The 16,812-nt window shown below is 37.7% G+C and overlaps 1 protein-coding gene across 6 annotated transcripts in view; it reads right to left on the minus strand.

The window, feature by feature from the left end:
• Window positions 1–5,914: 5,914 nt before the first annotated feature.
• The window catches only part of SPAST (spastin), a 75,062-nt gene continuing 64,164 nt past the window's right edge, over window positions 5,915–16,812 (minus strand). For all 6 annotated transcript variants that reach the window (XM_066378573.1, XM_066378572.1, XM_066378571.1 and 3 more), the window contains one exon: window positions 5,915–9,632. In XM_066378573.1, the coding sequence (XP_066234670.1) occupies window positions 9,510–9,632 (123 nt within the window). In that variant the 3' untranslated portion in view covers window positions 5,915–9,509. The remainder of the gene's footprint in view (window positions 9,633–16,812) is intronic.

The following is a 16,812-nucleotide window of genomic DNA, read 5'->3' on the forward strand; positions in this document are numbered from 1 at the left end:
TCCAATCAATGAATGACTCATTCTCACCAGTCTTTGAGCACTCTCTTCTTTTCTGGCACAAGATATTCTTAGGTTCATCATGTACAGAAGTGAGCAAAAGTAGGTTTACAGTTGTTCATATGAAAATAGTACAATGATTAAAACTATTTCATATACTCACAACTGTAAACCTACTTTTGCCCACTACTCTCCATTCTCTGCCCCAACTTTGGAATTGGCCATTTCACCAAGGAACCCTGCTTCCTTTAATGGATGTCATGGTACTGAAATTTTGTGTCTATTCACATGTTGAAGCTCCACATCCTAATGTGATTATATTTTGACATGGGATCTTTGGGATATAATTAGGGTTTGCTAAGGTCTTGAAGATGAAACTCTTTTGGTGGGAATAGTGCCCTTAAAAGGAGACACCAGCGAACTTGCTGTCTCTCTGCCATATGAGGACACAGAGAGAAGGAGAGAAGGTGGCTGTTGACAAGCCAGTTAGAACTCTCATCAGAATCTAAATAGGCCAGCACCTTTATCTTGGAGTTGCCCACCCTTCAGAAATGTGAAAATAAGTTTTGTTTTTAAGTCACGAGTCTATGGTATTTTTATTAGGGCAACCCAACTAGACTAAGATTTTGATACCAAGAAGTGAGGTGCTGCTTTAAAAAACACCCAAGCGTGACCTGTGGTGGCACAGTGCATACAGTGTAGAATTGGAATGCTGAGGTCGTCGAAACCCTGAGCTTGCCAGGTGAAGGCACACATGAGAGGCAATTACTATGGGTTGATGCTTCCCACTCCTCCTCCTCCTCCTTTTCTCTCTCCTCTCTCTAAAATCAATAAATAAAGTCTTAAAAAAAAAATCTAAAAATGTTGCAGCTTTGCCTGACCAGGCGGTGGTGCAGCAGATGGAGCGTTGGACTGGGATGCGGAGGACCCAATTTCGAGACCCCGGGGTCGCCAGCTTGAGTGCGGTCTCACCTGGTTTGGGCAAAAGCTCGCTGGCTTGGACCCAGGGTCGCTGGCTCGAGCAGGGGGTTACTCGGTCTGCTGTAGCCCCGCGGTCAGGGTACATGTGAGGGGGCGGTCAATGAACAACTAGGGTGTCGCAATGAAAAACTGATGATTGATGCTTGTCATCTCTCTCCGTTTCTGTCTGTCTGTTCCTATCTATCCCTCTCTCTGACTCTCTGTCTCTGTAAAACAAACAAACAAACAAAAAAAAACCATGGCAGCATTAGCAGACTAAATGAAGAATTTGGAAGGCAAAACATGGGTGGGTATTTTGGTGCCACTGTTTTTGGGGGTATAATTGCTCTCAGGCCTCTCAATGTTGAGAACTAGGGAATTTATGTATATGGATACATACACACATATGTACAGTCACATAAATCTACATATTTTTGTCTTAAATCATGAATTCAGACTTAAAATATTTTTTTTCCATTGACTTGAGAAGCATCAACTCGTTTTACTTAGTTCCATTTAGTTGTGTGCTCATTGATTGCTTCTCCAATGTGCCCAGAGGTAGAACTGGTGACCTCAGGTACACCAGGTTGATGCTTTATCCACTGAGCTATCCTGCCAGGGCCATAGAGTCATACTCTTAAATCCAATTCAACCCACAGGTTTCATTCTAGTTTTTGCTCTTTCTGTATTCATAACCCTTGTATTAATAACCTTTCTGTATTCATAATTACTTTCTGACAGTGAGAAATGTGGTCTATTATGTTAATATATTTACTTATTTGATCAGGTACCCTGTATCTAACCAACCTGCCACCTTTCTGACATCTTTCCTCCACACTGACACTCTCCTCTTTATGCTTGAGTGCTTTTCCTCATTCCAGGTTGCCGCTGCTCACCACGTGAATAACTTCCTCACTGTCCCTAACATCCCATAACAAGTTGCCCATCATTGGACACACCCTCCTTGCCCTACTTTGTCTCTGACTCCCCACTTTGAGCCACCATATGTCCATTTTCCCCTCTATGACCCTGTTTTGAACCACTTTGAAGAGTTAAAGTGCCAGGCCTAAGACTGCTATTCTTTGCAAGTCCTGTTTGTAAAGTTGGCTCTTGACTGGCATCTGGTTACTTGGATGTAGGGGTAAGTTCCCACCATTCCCTGATAAGAGTGGATCACTGTTGCCTAATATGGCCTAACCCTTTCGCACGTTGTCATATGTTGAAGCTGGAGGAATTAAGTACATCCTGTCTGATTCCACTGGAAGAGAATGCTTGGAAGCTGGTGCTTGGTTTCTGTTAGACTTTGTCCCATATCCTTTTAGCTGGGTGAGAGATTATAAGAGGCATCCTTAACTCATCAGTCTAGCTTACCTTAATAGTATACTATTTTGTGTACAATATAATCATCTTTTAAAAAATATTTTATTTATTGATTTTACATGGGGGGGGGTAGAGGGGAGCGAGAAGTATCAACTCAGTTGCTTCACTTTAGTTGCTCACTGATTGCATGTTGTATGTGCCTTTGACTAGGCTAGCCCAGGGTTTCAAACCAACAACCTCAGCGTTTCAGGTCAACAGTCTATCCACTGCGCCACCACAGGCCAGGCAATAACTATATTTCAATGTAATTCCATTTACTGCCTTTTTGTGTACTTTGTTCTCTACTCAGTGTTTTACAACCGTTGGTCTGCGGACTGGTCTGCTAGAAATTGCATGCTGGTCTGTGAAAGTGTTCACCACCCTGATGTATGAAGATTATAGACCCATGATCTTAGTCAAGTTCACTTACGCTCAGGGTGATTTCTTTTTCTTTTTTTTTCTTTCCGTTTTTTATATATATATTTTTAAATTTTGGATGTGTCTGGAGTCTTGGAAGCTTGACTACCCTATGTTCTCCTACAAATGAAGCTTGAGACTTGTTTGGAGGTTCTAGCAGGGGAGCGCAGCTACTTGTATACCCTTGACCGAAGAACGGTCCTCTCCTCTAGTGGGGAAGGTCATCCTCTTCGACCGAGTGCGCAGCTTCAGGAGGGACACACATGGAGCGGTGAGGGAGGAAGGGGACACCCGCCTAGCCAGCCAGATCAGCCAAATCAATGGGGTGACAGATGTCGCAGCCAGATCACCCTCACATCCCAGGGTGATTTCTGCCTAAGCGGTCCCCAAAATAATTGTTTTCATCAGTCTTCAAACATAAAAAGGTTGAAAAACAGAGCTATTTTACTTTTACATACAAACATTACACGCTGTACGTTTTTTAAAGTCAGTAAATAGAGAAATTAAGAAAAAATTATCTTTTGTATTTATTGATATATCACTTCCAAAGTTCTTAATTTGTTCCTAAAGACACAGGTTTCCATTAAGGATCATTTTCCCTCAACTGAAGAATTTCTTACAGCATTTACTTTGTCAGTCTGCTAGCAACATATTCTTGGTTTTTATTTATTTGGAACAGGTTTTGTCTTATTTTAGCTAGACATAAAATATTAGGCTAATTTTTAATTATTATACTTTAAAGATGTCCTTCCATCATTTCCTGGATTTTGTTATTTCTGATGAAGTTAGCCATCACTTTTTACTATTTGAATGTAACGTCATTTCTCTTCCCTGGCTGCTTTTATTATTATTATCATTATTATTTTTGCAGTAAGATGTACCCAGATGCGATCTATGTTTTATTTATTCTGCTTGGGGATCACGGGACTTCTTAAATCTGTTAAGTTGATGTCTTTCAACATTATTGGTAAATTTTCAGGCATTACTGTTTCAAATATTTGTCTCATTCTCTTCCTTTTCTCTCCTTCTGGACCCAAATTATAGGTACGTCGACTGATATTGTTCCTCAGGTCTCAAATCTCTATTTATTCTTTTCTTTCCCTCTGTGCTTCAGTTTGATCATTGCATTGACTCTTCCAGTTGTCTTAATTCTGCTGTGTCCAGTTTACTGTTAAGCTTGTCCAGTGAAAATTCTTTTCAGATACTATATGTTTAATTTCTGATTTTTTCATCACCAGACTTTGGTTTTTAGATTCTTTGCTGAGAATCCCAATCAGTTCATCTCTCTTTTGCTCCCTGTATATTCTCTAACATATTTTAAAGCTTATTTTAAAATAATTTTGTTAATTCCAACATATGGGTCACCTGTACTTCAGCTTCTATATTTTAAGTATGGTTCATATAATTTTTTTTTCTTTCTTTTTTTTTACAGACACAGAGAGAGAGTCAGGGAGAGGGATAGATAGGGACAAACAGGAACGGAGAGAGATGAGAAGCATCAATCATCAGTTTTTCGTTATACCGTAGTTGTTCATTGATTGCTTTCTCATATGTGCCTTGACCGTGGGCCTTCAGCAGACTGAGTGACCCCTTGCTCAAGCCAGTGACCTTGGGTCCAAGCTGGTGAGCTTTGCTCAAACCAGATGAGCCTGCACTCAAGCTTGCGACCTTGGGGTCTCGAACCTGTGTCCTCCACATCCCAGTCTGACTCTCTATCCACTGCACCACTGCCTGGTCAGGCCATATAATTTTCTTTTTATTTTTAGAAATTGTTTATTGTGTTCTGGACTTTGTGTCAGATATATTATGAAGACTCTGGATTCTGTTTTCTTCTAAAAAATGTGTTTTGTTCTGGCTGTTAAATTAGTGATGGATAACGTAAATGCTGTAAAAACTTGATTTTGAGCTTCGTTACAGTGTCTTTCCATTTTGCCTAAAATCCTAACATACAGTCCTTAGTTCTAGGATGTTGTCCTTCCATTTAAGGCATAGCCCTTTTGGTTTCACTAGGAATCCTGAAGTGTAAATTCCTCTTGGTGGAATTTGAATTTCCAACTCTTTATTACCCTAGAAGTTGCTACCTCCACTCTGTTCCTTAGACTTCAACTACTGCTTTCTGCTGGGTTCCTATGAAAATCACACTGCACAGGTAGTTTGAAAGGAATATGTAAGCAGATTTTGGGGCTTACATACTTAAAGCTTTCTCCTTTCCAAGACTTCCTTAACTTCCACTGTTCTAGAAACCCCAAATGACTTCTAAGCCAAGCAAGACTGTCACATTCTGTTTGAATTCTATTTCCAAGCACACTGTACAAAATGTAAATTTCCCTCCGGGTAAAAGCTAGTTAATGTGGATCTCTCCTAGTTTATTAGATTGTGCAGTTGCTTCATGTTTGATTGCTCTCTACAGTCTTCTGATTTATTTATTTATTTATTCATTTTTACAGAGGAGAGGGAGAGACAGAGAGAGAGAGAGAGAAAGAGAGAGAGAGAGAGAGAGAGGAGAGACAGAGAGAGAGAAGGGGGGGAGGCACTGGAAGCATCAACTCCAATATGTGCCTTGACCAGACAAGCCCAGGGTTTCGAACCGGCGACCTCAGCATTTCCAGGTCGACGCTTTATCCACTGCGCCACCACAGGTCAGGCCTTCTGATTGTTTTTTTTGTTTTTTTCTGAAGCTGGAAATGGGGAGAGACAGTCAGACAGACTCCCACATGAGCCCGACCGGGATCCACCCAGCACGCCCACCAGGGGGCGACGCTCTGCCCACCAGGGGGCGATGCTCTGCCCCTCCGGGGCGTTGCTCTGTCGGGACCAGAGCCACTCTAGCGCCTGGGGCAGAGGCCAAGGAGCCATCCCCAGTGCCCGGCCCATCTTTGCTCTAATGGAGCCTCACTGCAGGAGGGGAAGAGAGACAGGGAGGAAGGAGAGGGGGAGGGGTGGAGAAGCAGATGGGCGCTTCTCCTGTGTGCCCTGGCCGGGAATTGAACCCGGGACTTCTGCACGCCAGGCCGACGCTCTACCACTGAGCCAACCGGCCAGGGCGGTTGTTTTTATATTTTATTCAGAGTTTATAATTGCTGTTGGCAAGAGAATTAGTCCAATACAAGTTACTCCTTCATTATCAGACTGCAACCTCTGAAATCTCAAAAAGTTTCAAATAAAAAAATTAAAGGCAAAACAAAGTTTATCATTTATTTCCAGTCCATTAGGATAAACCCCATTTTTATGCAACTGAATCTTTTAATTCATTCCTTGTGAACAAAAGTACAAAAGACCAGGTTAAAATTGAGACAGGTGTTTAAAGGAAAAACCTTTGACTCAAGAGTCCAAAAACAAACTGTAAAAGATTCATTCTACCAAAAGAATTTTTGTACAAAATAGAATTTTACATTATAAACAAAGACTACTGTATATTTCCTTAAATTACAATTCTAGCATTTGCTTTTCCTCCAGTTCTTCCCAAGCACAAAGCATATTTGCAAGCCAGAAACTGGTCACCTCAATAGGCAAATTATCTTAGCTTTTATCCTTAAGATGCCTTGAAAGACAGTATCGAATCTTTCCCTTTGCTTAAGAGTCCAGTACAGCAATAAGTTTCAATTTAGTTTACAAACTCTGCCATATTATCATGAAGAGCACACTAAAATTTAATGATCAAGTATTGTCTTTTAGAAAGTAATCTGACATAGAACTCAATGCAAAATCAAAAGGTTACAATCTAAGTCTAATATTAATTTGAAAAACCTTAGCAACTTCTATGTTGAAAAAGACCAAACCAACTCCGTATACCTCCTACTATTATTATTATCCTATTTTCATGGCCCTTCTATGAAAGAAATACAACTTAAAATAAAACTTGTCATAGGAAGTCATATTAACTAGTTCTTTAGCACTATGCTCAACTACAGACTTGATCAGGAAAGTAAATTACCGTATAGCTATATATGAATGGATATTCATACATCTGACTCGATGTTTATAATATTACCTTGACTCGTACTTATTTTAATATTTGAAATCTTTGTTATTTAAAAACTTTCCCAATAAACATAGCTACATTAAATTATTGCAGATAGAATTATGAAAATATTTTTAAAATTGACCTTGAACCTCACAGACTTTTAATATGTATGATTAATCAGTTATCCAAGCATCAATAATGTTAATCCTTTTCTTTTTTCTTTCCTTTTTGTTTTTGAGAGTTTATTTAGAAAGTCACAGAAGTAGAGGAGTAAGCTGTAGAAGAAATGGAGTCAGGAAACAAGTTACAGAGACAAAAGAAGGGCCTTTAAAGCTTAGGAGAAGCAAGAAAAACACACCTAGGGGAGGGGGGTGGGGAAATGCAGGGAGGGAGTGCTCCATAGAGAGCCCAAATGGGCCTCCATCTTGAGGGTATTATCTGGAGGTCTCAGGAGAACATCCCAATAGAATATTCCTCAGCTTTCCAGGTGTATCCTTTCAAAGCTGTGGTCTTTATTGATTGGCTGGTGCCAAAGCAGGGGGGGTCATTAATCAATGAGCTGGTCCTGAAGGCAATCAGGGTGTTGCTTGTCTGGTTTTGCTGCTTCTTTGGGCCTGGAACTGAACACAACTGGCCGGTCATCCTTGCTGTGCTCGTGTCTAACTGTCTACCACATGTTTACCTAGCAAGATCCTGTCTGGCCACCTGGGAAAGTGTCCCTCTCCAGTTCCAGCAAGGAGCTAGATGCTGGTACAAGGATGGGTCTAAATAGCAACCCTTTCCTGAGCCACCTGCCTGCAAGGTTGTTAATCATTTACTAAATGAAAATATAAAATGAAATTTTGACCTTTATTGAAAATGTTTTAATTTGGGATGTTTAATTCTTGTTGTCACATATATTTCATCATCTTTATCAGTATTTTATAATTGATGCTTTAATGTTTGAGACCTTAAAAAGATACTACTCATGACCTAAAATATGCATGGATCTGGTTTAAAAGTTTTTTTTTCTGTTTATCTGAACCGTAATTTTTATTATCCAAGGAGTTCAAAAGCATGACTAGGCTCTGGCCAGGTAGCTCAGCTGATAGAGCATCATCCCAATATGCCAAGGTTGCGGGTTCAATCCCCAGTCAAGACACATAGAAGAATCAACCAAGGACTGCATGAATGGGTGAACAACAAATTAATGTTTCTCTCTCTCACCCCCACTCCTCTTTTCTAAAATCAATAAATTTTTAAAAAGTCATGATTAGAAGAGACACGATTTAAGTTACATTACATCTACAAACCCCACAGGATGTTAAGAAACCATACACCTATATTTAGATAAATCTTCAACCAGGGCAAAAGTAAAATTAAGAAGAATGTATGTATTCATTATAAAAGCCTAATCTAGTAGGGGCAAGGCTTTAATTTTAATGTGTTCTCTCAAAACCAAAGATATTTTTCCTAAATGAAAAGTACTTGTTCCTACTATAAAACTATCCTTTCTAACCATAACATTTTACATAAAAGCACCAAAGTCAATTTCTGTAAACTAACTTTTAACCAGTAAACTAAGGGCAAATGTCCATTTGCCTTTATTACAATATTTAAAAGGCCATGATATGGGTCTCTACTTCCTACAATGACATTTTTATAATAAAAATTCAGGCATACTTATACAAACAACAAACAGAATTACTGTACATTTGGGGGGACAAAAGACAGATAAACTGACTACATCTTGTTAACAAAGTGAGCACAAGAAAACTATAAAATGTATGCACTTTATAAAAATTCAGTAATTTTTTAAAGTTCATTGAAGGGATTAATAATTACTAAGAATAAAAGATGGTAGGTCCACTGGCTTATTATTATCCTGTAAACAGTAAGAAATAAGCAATAAATTAAAACTGTCTTCATTCCCAGTACTTCCCTTCTCTTACACAGGAACCAGTTATACAGCTGTTAAAACTGGCTTTCTTAAAAATTAGAATAATTCTAGCACAAAATAATTTCCATTAGGAATAAGTTACCAGTCTACAGTAGATTTCTCACAAATATATTAGAAAAAAAAATACTGTGGTCACATGAAGATTGATCTATATGTTACTCAAAACCTCCAAATTTCTATTTTACTAGACTTGTTTTGCTGCTATCATCTTGCTTTCTAAATTGCCTGGTAGAAAGGTACTAGAAAAATAAAAAGTGAAAAAAAGTTTGTTTAATGTCTATAGATTTATAAAGAAAAAGCCTTCAAAAAAAAAAAAGAAAAAGCCTTCAAAATCCTTTTTCCTATTTCTGTTACACAGAAAGAAGTTTCATTTGGCACACAATTTGGAAAAAAAAAAAAAAGAAATTTAATGTTTGGCGTTCTAATAACACAGAGTAAAGACAGTAGAAGAGGAAAATAGAAAAAACTATTATTTTATAAAAAGACATCAGAAGACAACCAACAGCTCTCGTGTCTTCCATCATGTACTGTCTCTGGAATACTTTCATCGCAACACAATATACAAATTATTATTTACATTCTGATTATATTAGTAAAGAAGACCAGAATCAGTTTTGTGCTCTCTGACTTACACTGTCCATAGGGATAACCATGACCATCAAAGCGAGAAGGCCTTAAACAAAATATTCCATTTATTTGTATATTTTATTTAAATTTGTTTTATGGTTTATCTTCTGGGATGCACAAATAATTATAAGACTAGGAAAAGTCATGTAAACTTGGCTGAGTTTCTGTAGCTGATAACTATTCACTGAAGCTGGTTTGTTTCTCTCTTGGTAAGTAAAATATTCGGCAGGCTTACAAGGTATTTGCTTAAACAGTGGTGTCTCCAAAGTCCTTGTTCCAACGTATATATGCTTCTAAGGTTTGAGGGCTCACGCTGCGTTTTATCTTTTTCAAGGATTCAGTGAAGTCAGATAATCGAATATTTCTCATCTAGATTTTAAAAAAGCACACAATACAAATGAACACATATACAGTAGTTAACCTAATAATGGATTTAAAGATGATTTTTATGAATGTTATAAATATATATAGATGAATTCTTAAAAAGTCATGCTAATCATCTTAGTTTGCATATACAGGGTGGGGCAAAAGCAAATTTACAGTTGTAAGTATGGGAAACACAGTTTATTCTTGTATTATTATTATTGTTATTATTTTTTCTTTACAGAGAGAGAGAGGGACAGATAGGATCAGACAGGAACAGAGAGATGAGAACCATCAATCATTAGTTTTTCGTTGTGACACCTTAGTTGTTCACTGATTGCTTTCTCATATGTGCCTTGACCATGGGCCTTCAGCAGACGGAGTAACCCCTTGCTTGTGCCAGCAACCTTGGGTCCAAGCTGGTGAGCTTTGCTCAAACCAGATGAGCCCGCGCTCAAGCTGGCGACCTCAGGGTCTCGAACCTGGGTCCTCTGCATCCCAGTCCGACGCTCTCTATCCACCGCCCGGTCAGGCTCTTGTATTATTATTTATTGTATTATTTTCCATACAAACAACTGTAAACCTACTTTTGCCCCATCTTGTATATTAGGCAAGGCTGCTATATAAGAAATCTTATATAAATGCTGTACTGATATACTTTCATTACATGTATTTAGTTTTTTTTAGATCATATTTTAAATAATATTTAAAATCATATTAAATTTTAAATCATAATATTTTCACATTCTAAAAACAAGACATACTCATTATAGAAAATTTGATAAAATACAAACAAGCAGAAAAAAGAATAACAGTTCCAGCATTCAGATATACAACCACTCCTTTATCTCCTTCCAATTTTTTCTGTGAATAGGTTAATAGAATTTTGCATTCTTGACTCTCACTCACTGTATACTCTAGCTAAAATTCATGCTAGGTTTATTAGAAAGGAAAGGGAGGTTTACAGGAAGCACATAATACTTTTAAGAAAAAGTCTTAAACTATAACATGTATGATGCTTGTATCTAAAGTTTTCTAAAGTTAATATTGCTTATAATGCATTTTTATATTAATTTGATTTTATTTTCTGACATTGGAATTGGCTTTGAGAATGCAGAATAAAACAATGCTTAGTAAAAAAAAAAATCTATGTTTACCTAAGGATTTTTAATAAAAGGCAAAATGGCATTGGGCACAAAATGACCAGTATTAAAAACTATCACCAGTAGATACATGTATATTTTGCCCCAAAATAAGTTAATTAAAGGAGGCCCTGGCCGACTGGCACAGTAGTAGAGCATCAGTCTGGTGTGTGGAAGTCCTGGGTTCGATTCCTGGTCAGGGCACACAGGAGAAGCAACCATCTACTTCTTTACACCCCCACCCCATCTCTCCTCTCCTCCCGCAGCCATGGCTCGAATGGTTTGAGCAAAATTTGGCCATGGGCAGGGCACTGAGGATGGCTCCATGGTCTTGCCTCAGGTGCTAAAATAGCTCAGTTGCCCAGCAATGGAGCAGTAGTCATGGAGGCAGAGCATCACCTGGTACAGGGCTTGCTGGGTGGATCCCGGTCAGGGTATATGCGGGAATCTGTCTCTGCCTCCCCACCTCTCACTTAATAATAATTTTTAAAAAGTTAAAGGAAAAATTGAGACAAAACTTCAAAAAATGGTATCTTTTTTAAAATTGAATTTTAGGGAGAGAGGAGGAGAGAGAGAGGGAGGAGAGAGATGAGAAGCATCAACTTGTAGTTGCTTCACTTTGGGTGTTCATTGGTTGCTTCTCATATGTGCCTTGATGGGGATGGGGGTAGGGTGCGGGGCTCAAGCTAGGCCAGTGACCGTGGGATGTCAGTGATCCCACATTCAAGTTGGCAAGCCCGCACTCAAGTAAACGAGCCTGTGCTCAAGCTAGTGACTTTGGGGTTTCCAACCAAGGACCTCAGTGTCCTTGGTTGACACTCTAGCCACTATACCACCACCAGTTGGGCAAAAATATTTATTTATATTCTTCCTTTTTATTACTCATAAAACCCAGTCTAACCACTTGATGTCCTCTCTAGTATCTCCAAAAACACAGAATAAGAAAATCGCCTCACTTATAACTAGTAGCCTAATCTAAAAAGTCTTAGTCAAAAAGAAAAAATATATACTACCACATAATCACCATATAAGCCCTCCATGTTCCTTATTTAATTGTAAAACACATACTAGTGTAGAAGAACAATGAATGTAATGTGGGTATTAGCTATGATATTTCCTGAATATAATTTGTTATATAAATTAAGGTTTTTAAGAGCTTTTGATAAAATTCTAATTAAAGTGTATAATTTGGTGTATGTATCCATATGAAACTTATATATGGTAATTTAAAGTAAGAGACTAATGTATATAACAGGAAAAATCAAGTTTGCTAGTTCAGCAAAGAGGGAAAATAAAGAGCAAATATATCTTATTTAAAAAAAATAAAAGAATGATAAAGTTAAATTGGACAAACCTGTAGTTTAACAACAAAGTACAGCCCTAGCCAGGTAGCTCACTTGGTCAGAGCATCATTTCGATACGCTAAGGTTGCGGGTTTGATCCTCAGGGCATGTACAAGAACCAACCAATGGATGCACGAATGAGTAGAACAACAAATCAATGCTTCTCTCCCTCCTTCTTTAAAATCAATTAAGAAATAAAAACCAAAGTGCCCTGGCCCGATAGCCTGGTTAGTTAGAGCATTGTCCCAAAGCATAGAGGTTGCCAGTTCAATCCCTGGTCAGGGCACATATAGGAACAGACTGATGTTCCTGTTTCTCTCTCTCTCTTCCTTCCTCTCTCTCAAAATCAATAAATTAAAAATAAATAAATAAGTAAAAAACCAAAGTACATTATACCCTAAAAAATGCCATTATTCAGTATATATTTTAAAGTTATTTAATGGACACATGTATTGTTCACTATTACCAGACTATTTTAAGTGTTTTATAAATATTAACTCAAGTCAGGACTACCAGCTAAAAGCTACTACCAAATTATTAATATTAAAACCATTTGATTAAAAATAAACTTAAACTGGGGAAAAGTATACAACAGACCCAAAAATTATAACAATGTAACCTGAGTATATACATAGTTAGTGGGATGGGTACTAGTAATAGTATCATTATCTGAAATTTAGTTAAAAATGTTATGGCTTATATATTTTTAAAATAGTGGATATAATTCTTTTAGATGGATTTAAAAAATCAAGTAGATATGTTAAATTGTAATACTGAAATTTAATACTTTATCAGAATGAATTAACGATATTTATGATATTTTAAAAATATGTATATTCTCAGGCTCTTGTTACTGAATTGGGCTAACTTAACCCAAGTACTAAAGAAAAACAAAGTAGTATGCATTTCTATACCCAGAATCTTAGTAGTATTCATTAAAATGAACCAGGGTTTCTACAGAGTTGCTGTTCTCAAGATGTGTTTTGATTTTAGAAAGCAAAAGTGCTTTTCAAAGTTCTGAAGTAGTGTTGAGAGGGCTCATCGTCACATAAAAAGATTTCACTGGCCAAGACGACCTTTTAAACATATAAAAAAAGTTACAACTGCTTTACACACATGATGGGCATCTTCTGACATGTCTGCTAATGATTTCCACCTCTTGCTATATATATATACACCTTTGTATATATTTATATAATCCCTTTCCCAACTGTGGACTGGACCTAAGAACAGCAAAGTGATGGAATGTCCCCTTCAAGAGTAGGTATAAAGACTATGACTTCCATCTTGCTGGCACAATTGTTTTTTTGGCTTGCATGCTTTGATGAAGCAGACTACTATGTTGGAGAGGCGAATGTAGCAAGGAAATGTAGACGGCCTTCAGCTAAAGGAAACAGCTCTGAGCCCAGCAACCCGAGAGTGGAAATGAATCAGGCAAAGAATCATATGAGTGAGCTTAGAAGTAGATCTTCCCCCAGTTGAGCTTATCAATGACTATAGTACCAAGCAACAACTTTATTCCAGCTTTGGAAGAGACTGTGGACCAACACCTTGATTGCACTCCTCTAAGAGAGCTTGAGCAGAGGACTCGGCTAAGCTGCACCCATATTCCTAACTCTCAAAAATGCAAAATAGTAAATATGTTGTATTAAGCTGCTAAGTTTGGGGGTAAATGTTTGTTAAACAGCTATAGATACCTATGGCAATAGAATTATCTTGTTTTATAGTTGTAAGAAAGTAAAATTAGAAGAAATACAGATTCAAAATTTCTTTACTCTTCAAATAAAACAGGAATTATATTTAGGTTGACTTTGTTCAGTGAAGAAGAAAACTTGTTCAAGGTTGGTTATATGTATGTTCTCAGGATGGGTAAAACATACACAAAGGTTGACAGAACCACTAGCAATGGTAAACAGATCATGAAATGGAAATAACTTTTTTCGTGAAATGGAAATATTTCTATGAATTTCTACTATTCCCTAAGCAGCCACCTGTTTGGTTTATAAAATTATTATAAGACATTAATGAAAGTGTATCAAAGCATTCCATTTATAAGTACAAGTAAGTGGCCTTCCTAGTGGATTTCATAGGAAAATGCAATGTCCTAGGAGCTTGAGTGTGAAGAACACTCGCAGATGTGGGGCTCAGTGGATTTTGCCTGTTAAGTCAATTGAAAACTTCTAGACTACTCCTTACTGAAATTTATTTGCCATTTGGTGGTTTTAGCTCATTACTGCCTTGACTGGTCCCTTTATTTGTATGGTCTTTATAAGAGCAAACACAGAGGCCTAAAATGTCATACAATGGGCCTTTTCTCAACTTTAAGCTAGAAAACCAGAGTATGAGATACCAAGTTTACCTGTCCTGGATCCAAGTCAGAGGAATGTGTATGGAGAAGAAAATATTTATGCCTGATGCTATGAATATTAGGTTTATTTAAGAAATAATATACTTATGGGATATTGTTAATAAATTATACTTAAACTATTAAAAAACTCATAAGACACTGGAAACAAATTGTATAGTATTTCTATATTAAAAATGAGAAAAATGAATAAAATTATGAATCAGATAAAAGGGACTTGGAATTTATACTTTAAATGTGAATTTTTAAGGTAATAGTAGTTAATCACCAAAGGTATAGTGGAATTTTCTATTTCTAAGCTTCATTCATGTCAAATACACTTTAGGTAAATTAGACTATTAAAATGGAAGGGTGGTTGCAAGAAGTGTGAGGACTTTCTTAGTAATGTAGGTGATTAACCATCATGCACCCAATGTCTGAAGACATCAAGTCATTCAGAAGTTTAAAGAAAGAAGACTGCCAAAATGTACTAATCTCTATGTTAAGAGTTCAGTGTGTTCTCAGTAGCTGTGGAAACTTGGGCAATAAAAAAATACCTCTGACAGGTAACTTACAAATATAATGCAAGTTGATTTTAAAAGCTTTCTCACATATTTATGATCATTCTGCATTTCCAATTTTATATTTCACAGGCAGGCAGTATTTCTCAAAAGAAATTCTTTTACATCATCTTGACCTGTGGTGGTGCACTGGATGTAGAGGTCGCCAGTTTGAAACCTCAGGCTTGCCCTGTCAAGGGACATATGAGAAGCAACTACTAAAAGTTGATGCTTCCCGCTCCACCCCCTTCTCTTTTTCCTCTTTCTAAAAATCAATAAATAGTCCTGGCCAGATAGCTCACTTGGTTAGATAGAGCATCATTCTAAAACGCAGAGGTTGTGGGTTCAATCCCCGGTCAGGGCATATACAGGAGCAGATAAATGTTCCTGTAGCTCCCTTCCTCTCTCTCTCTCTAAAATCAGTATAATAAACATTTTTTAAAAAATCAATCAATAAAAAAATCTTTTAAAAAATTCTTTAGCATTTCATAAGAGGGCCTACCATATTAAAATATAATAAATAATAAATTACATTACAATGGTAATTGTATTGTTTTTGTAAGGAAGAAAATATTAAAAAATTAACAAGGCCCTAGCCAATTGGCTCAATGGTAGAGCTTTGGCCTGGCGTGTGGATGTTCCAGGTTCGATTTCCGGTCAGGGCATACAGGAGAAGCAACCATCTGCTTCTCCACACCTCCCCCCTCTCTTTCTCTCTCTCTCTTCCTCTCCCAGAGCCATAGTTCGATTGGTTGAAGTGCACTGACCCTGGGCATTGAGGATGGCTCTGTGGAGCCTCCACCTCAGGTGCTAAAAAATAGCTTGGTTGCAAGCATGGCCCCAGATGGGGGTTGCCAGGTGGATCCCAGTTGGGGCACATGTGGGAGTCTGTCTCTATCTCCCCTCCTCTCACTTGGAAACGAAGAAAAAAATGAAAAAAAGCAAAATAAAACATCAAAGGCTTAACCTCTTGGAAGTTATTTTCATGATGTATAAAATCTTTTTTTCCTGCCTGATGGTGGCACAGTGGATAGAGCATTGACCCAGGATACTGAGGATCCAGATTCGAAACCCAAGGTCAGTGGCTTGAGCGTGGGCTCATCTGGCTTGAGTAAAGGCTAATCAGCTTGAGTGTGGGGTTGCCAGATTGAGCATGGGATCATAGACATGATCCCATGGTCTTTGGCTTGAGCCCAAAGGTTGCTGGCTTGAAGCCCAAGGTCGTTGGCTTGAATAAGGGGTCACTGGCTTAGCGGCAGCCCCCCAGAAAAAGCACTTATGAGAAGCAATCAATGAACAACTAAAGTGCTGCAATTATGAGTTGATGCTTCTCATCTCTCTCCCTTCCTGTCTGCCTGTATATCTCTGGCTCTCTATCTTTTGTTCTTGCTAAAAAAATTAAAAAGCTTTTTTTCTATCATTTCCTTATTTAGTATTTACATAATATGAATTGTTAGAAAATGACTTAATGACTGTATACAATATTTCTGTCCATTATTAATGAACAAATAAGATATTGTAATTGGCCCTGGCCAGTAGCTTGGTTGGTTAGAGCAGTGGTCCCCAACCCCCGGACCGTGGACCGGTAGCGGTCTGTGGGCCATTTGGTACTGGTCCGCAGAGAAAGAATAAATAACTTATATACATTATTTCCATTTTATTTATGTTTAAGTCTGAACGATGTTTTATTTTTAAAAAATGACCAGATTCCCTCTGTTATATCCATCTAAGACTCATTCTTGACGCTTGTCTCAGTCACATGATACATTTATTTGTCCCAGCCTAAAGGCTGATCCG

The sequence above is a fragment of the Saccopteryx leptura genome, chromosome 3, assembly GCF_036850995.1.
Source record: "Saccopteryx leptura isolate mSacLep1 chromosome 3, mSacLep1_pri_phased_curated, whole genome shotgun sequence".
In the NCBI taxonomy this organism is placed as follows: domain Eukaryota; kingdom Metazoa; phylum Chordata; class Mammalia; order Chiroptera; family Emballonuridae; genus Saccopteryx; species Saccopteryx leptura.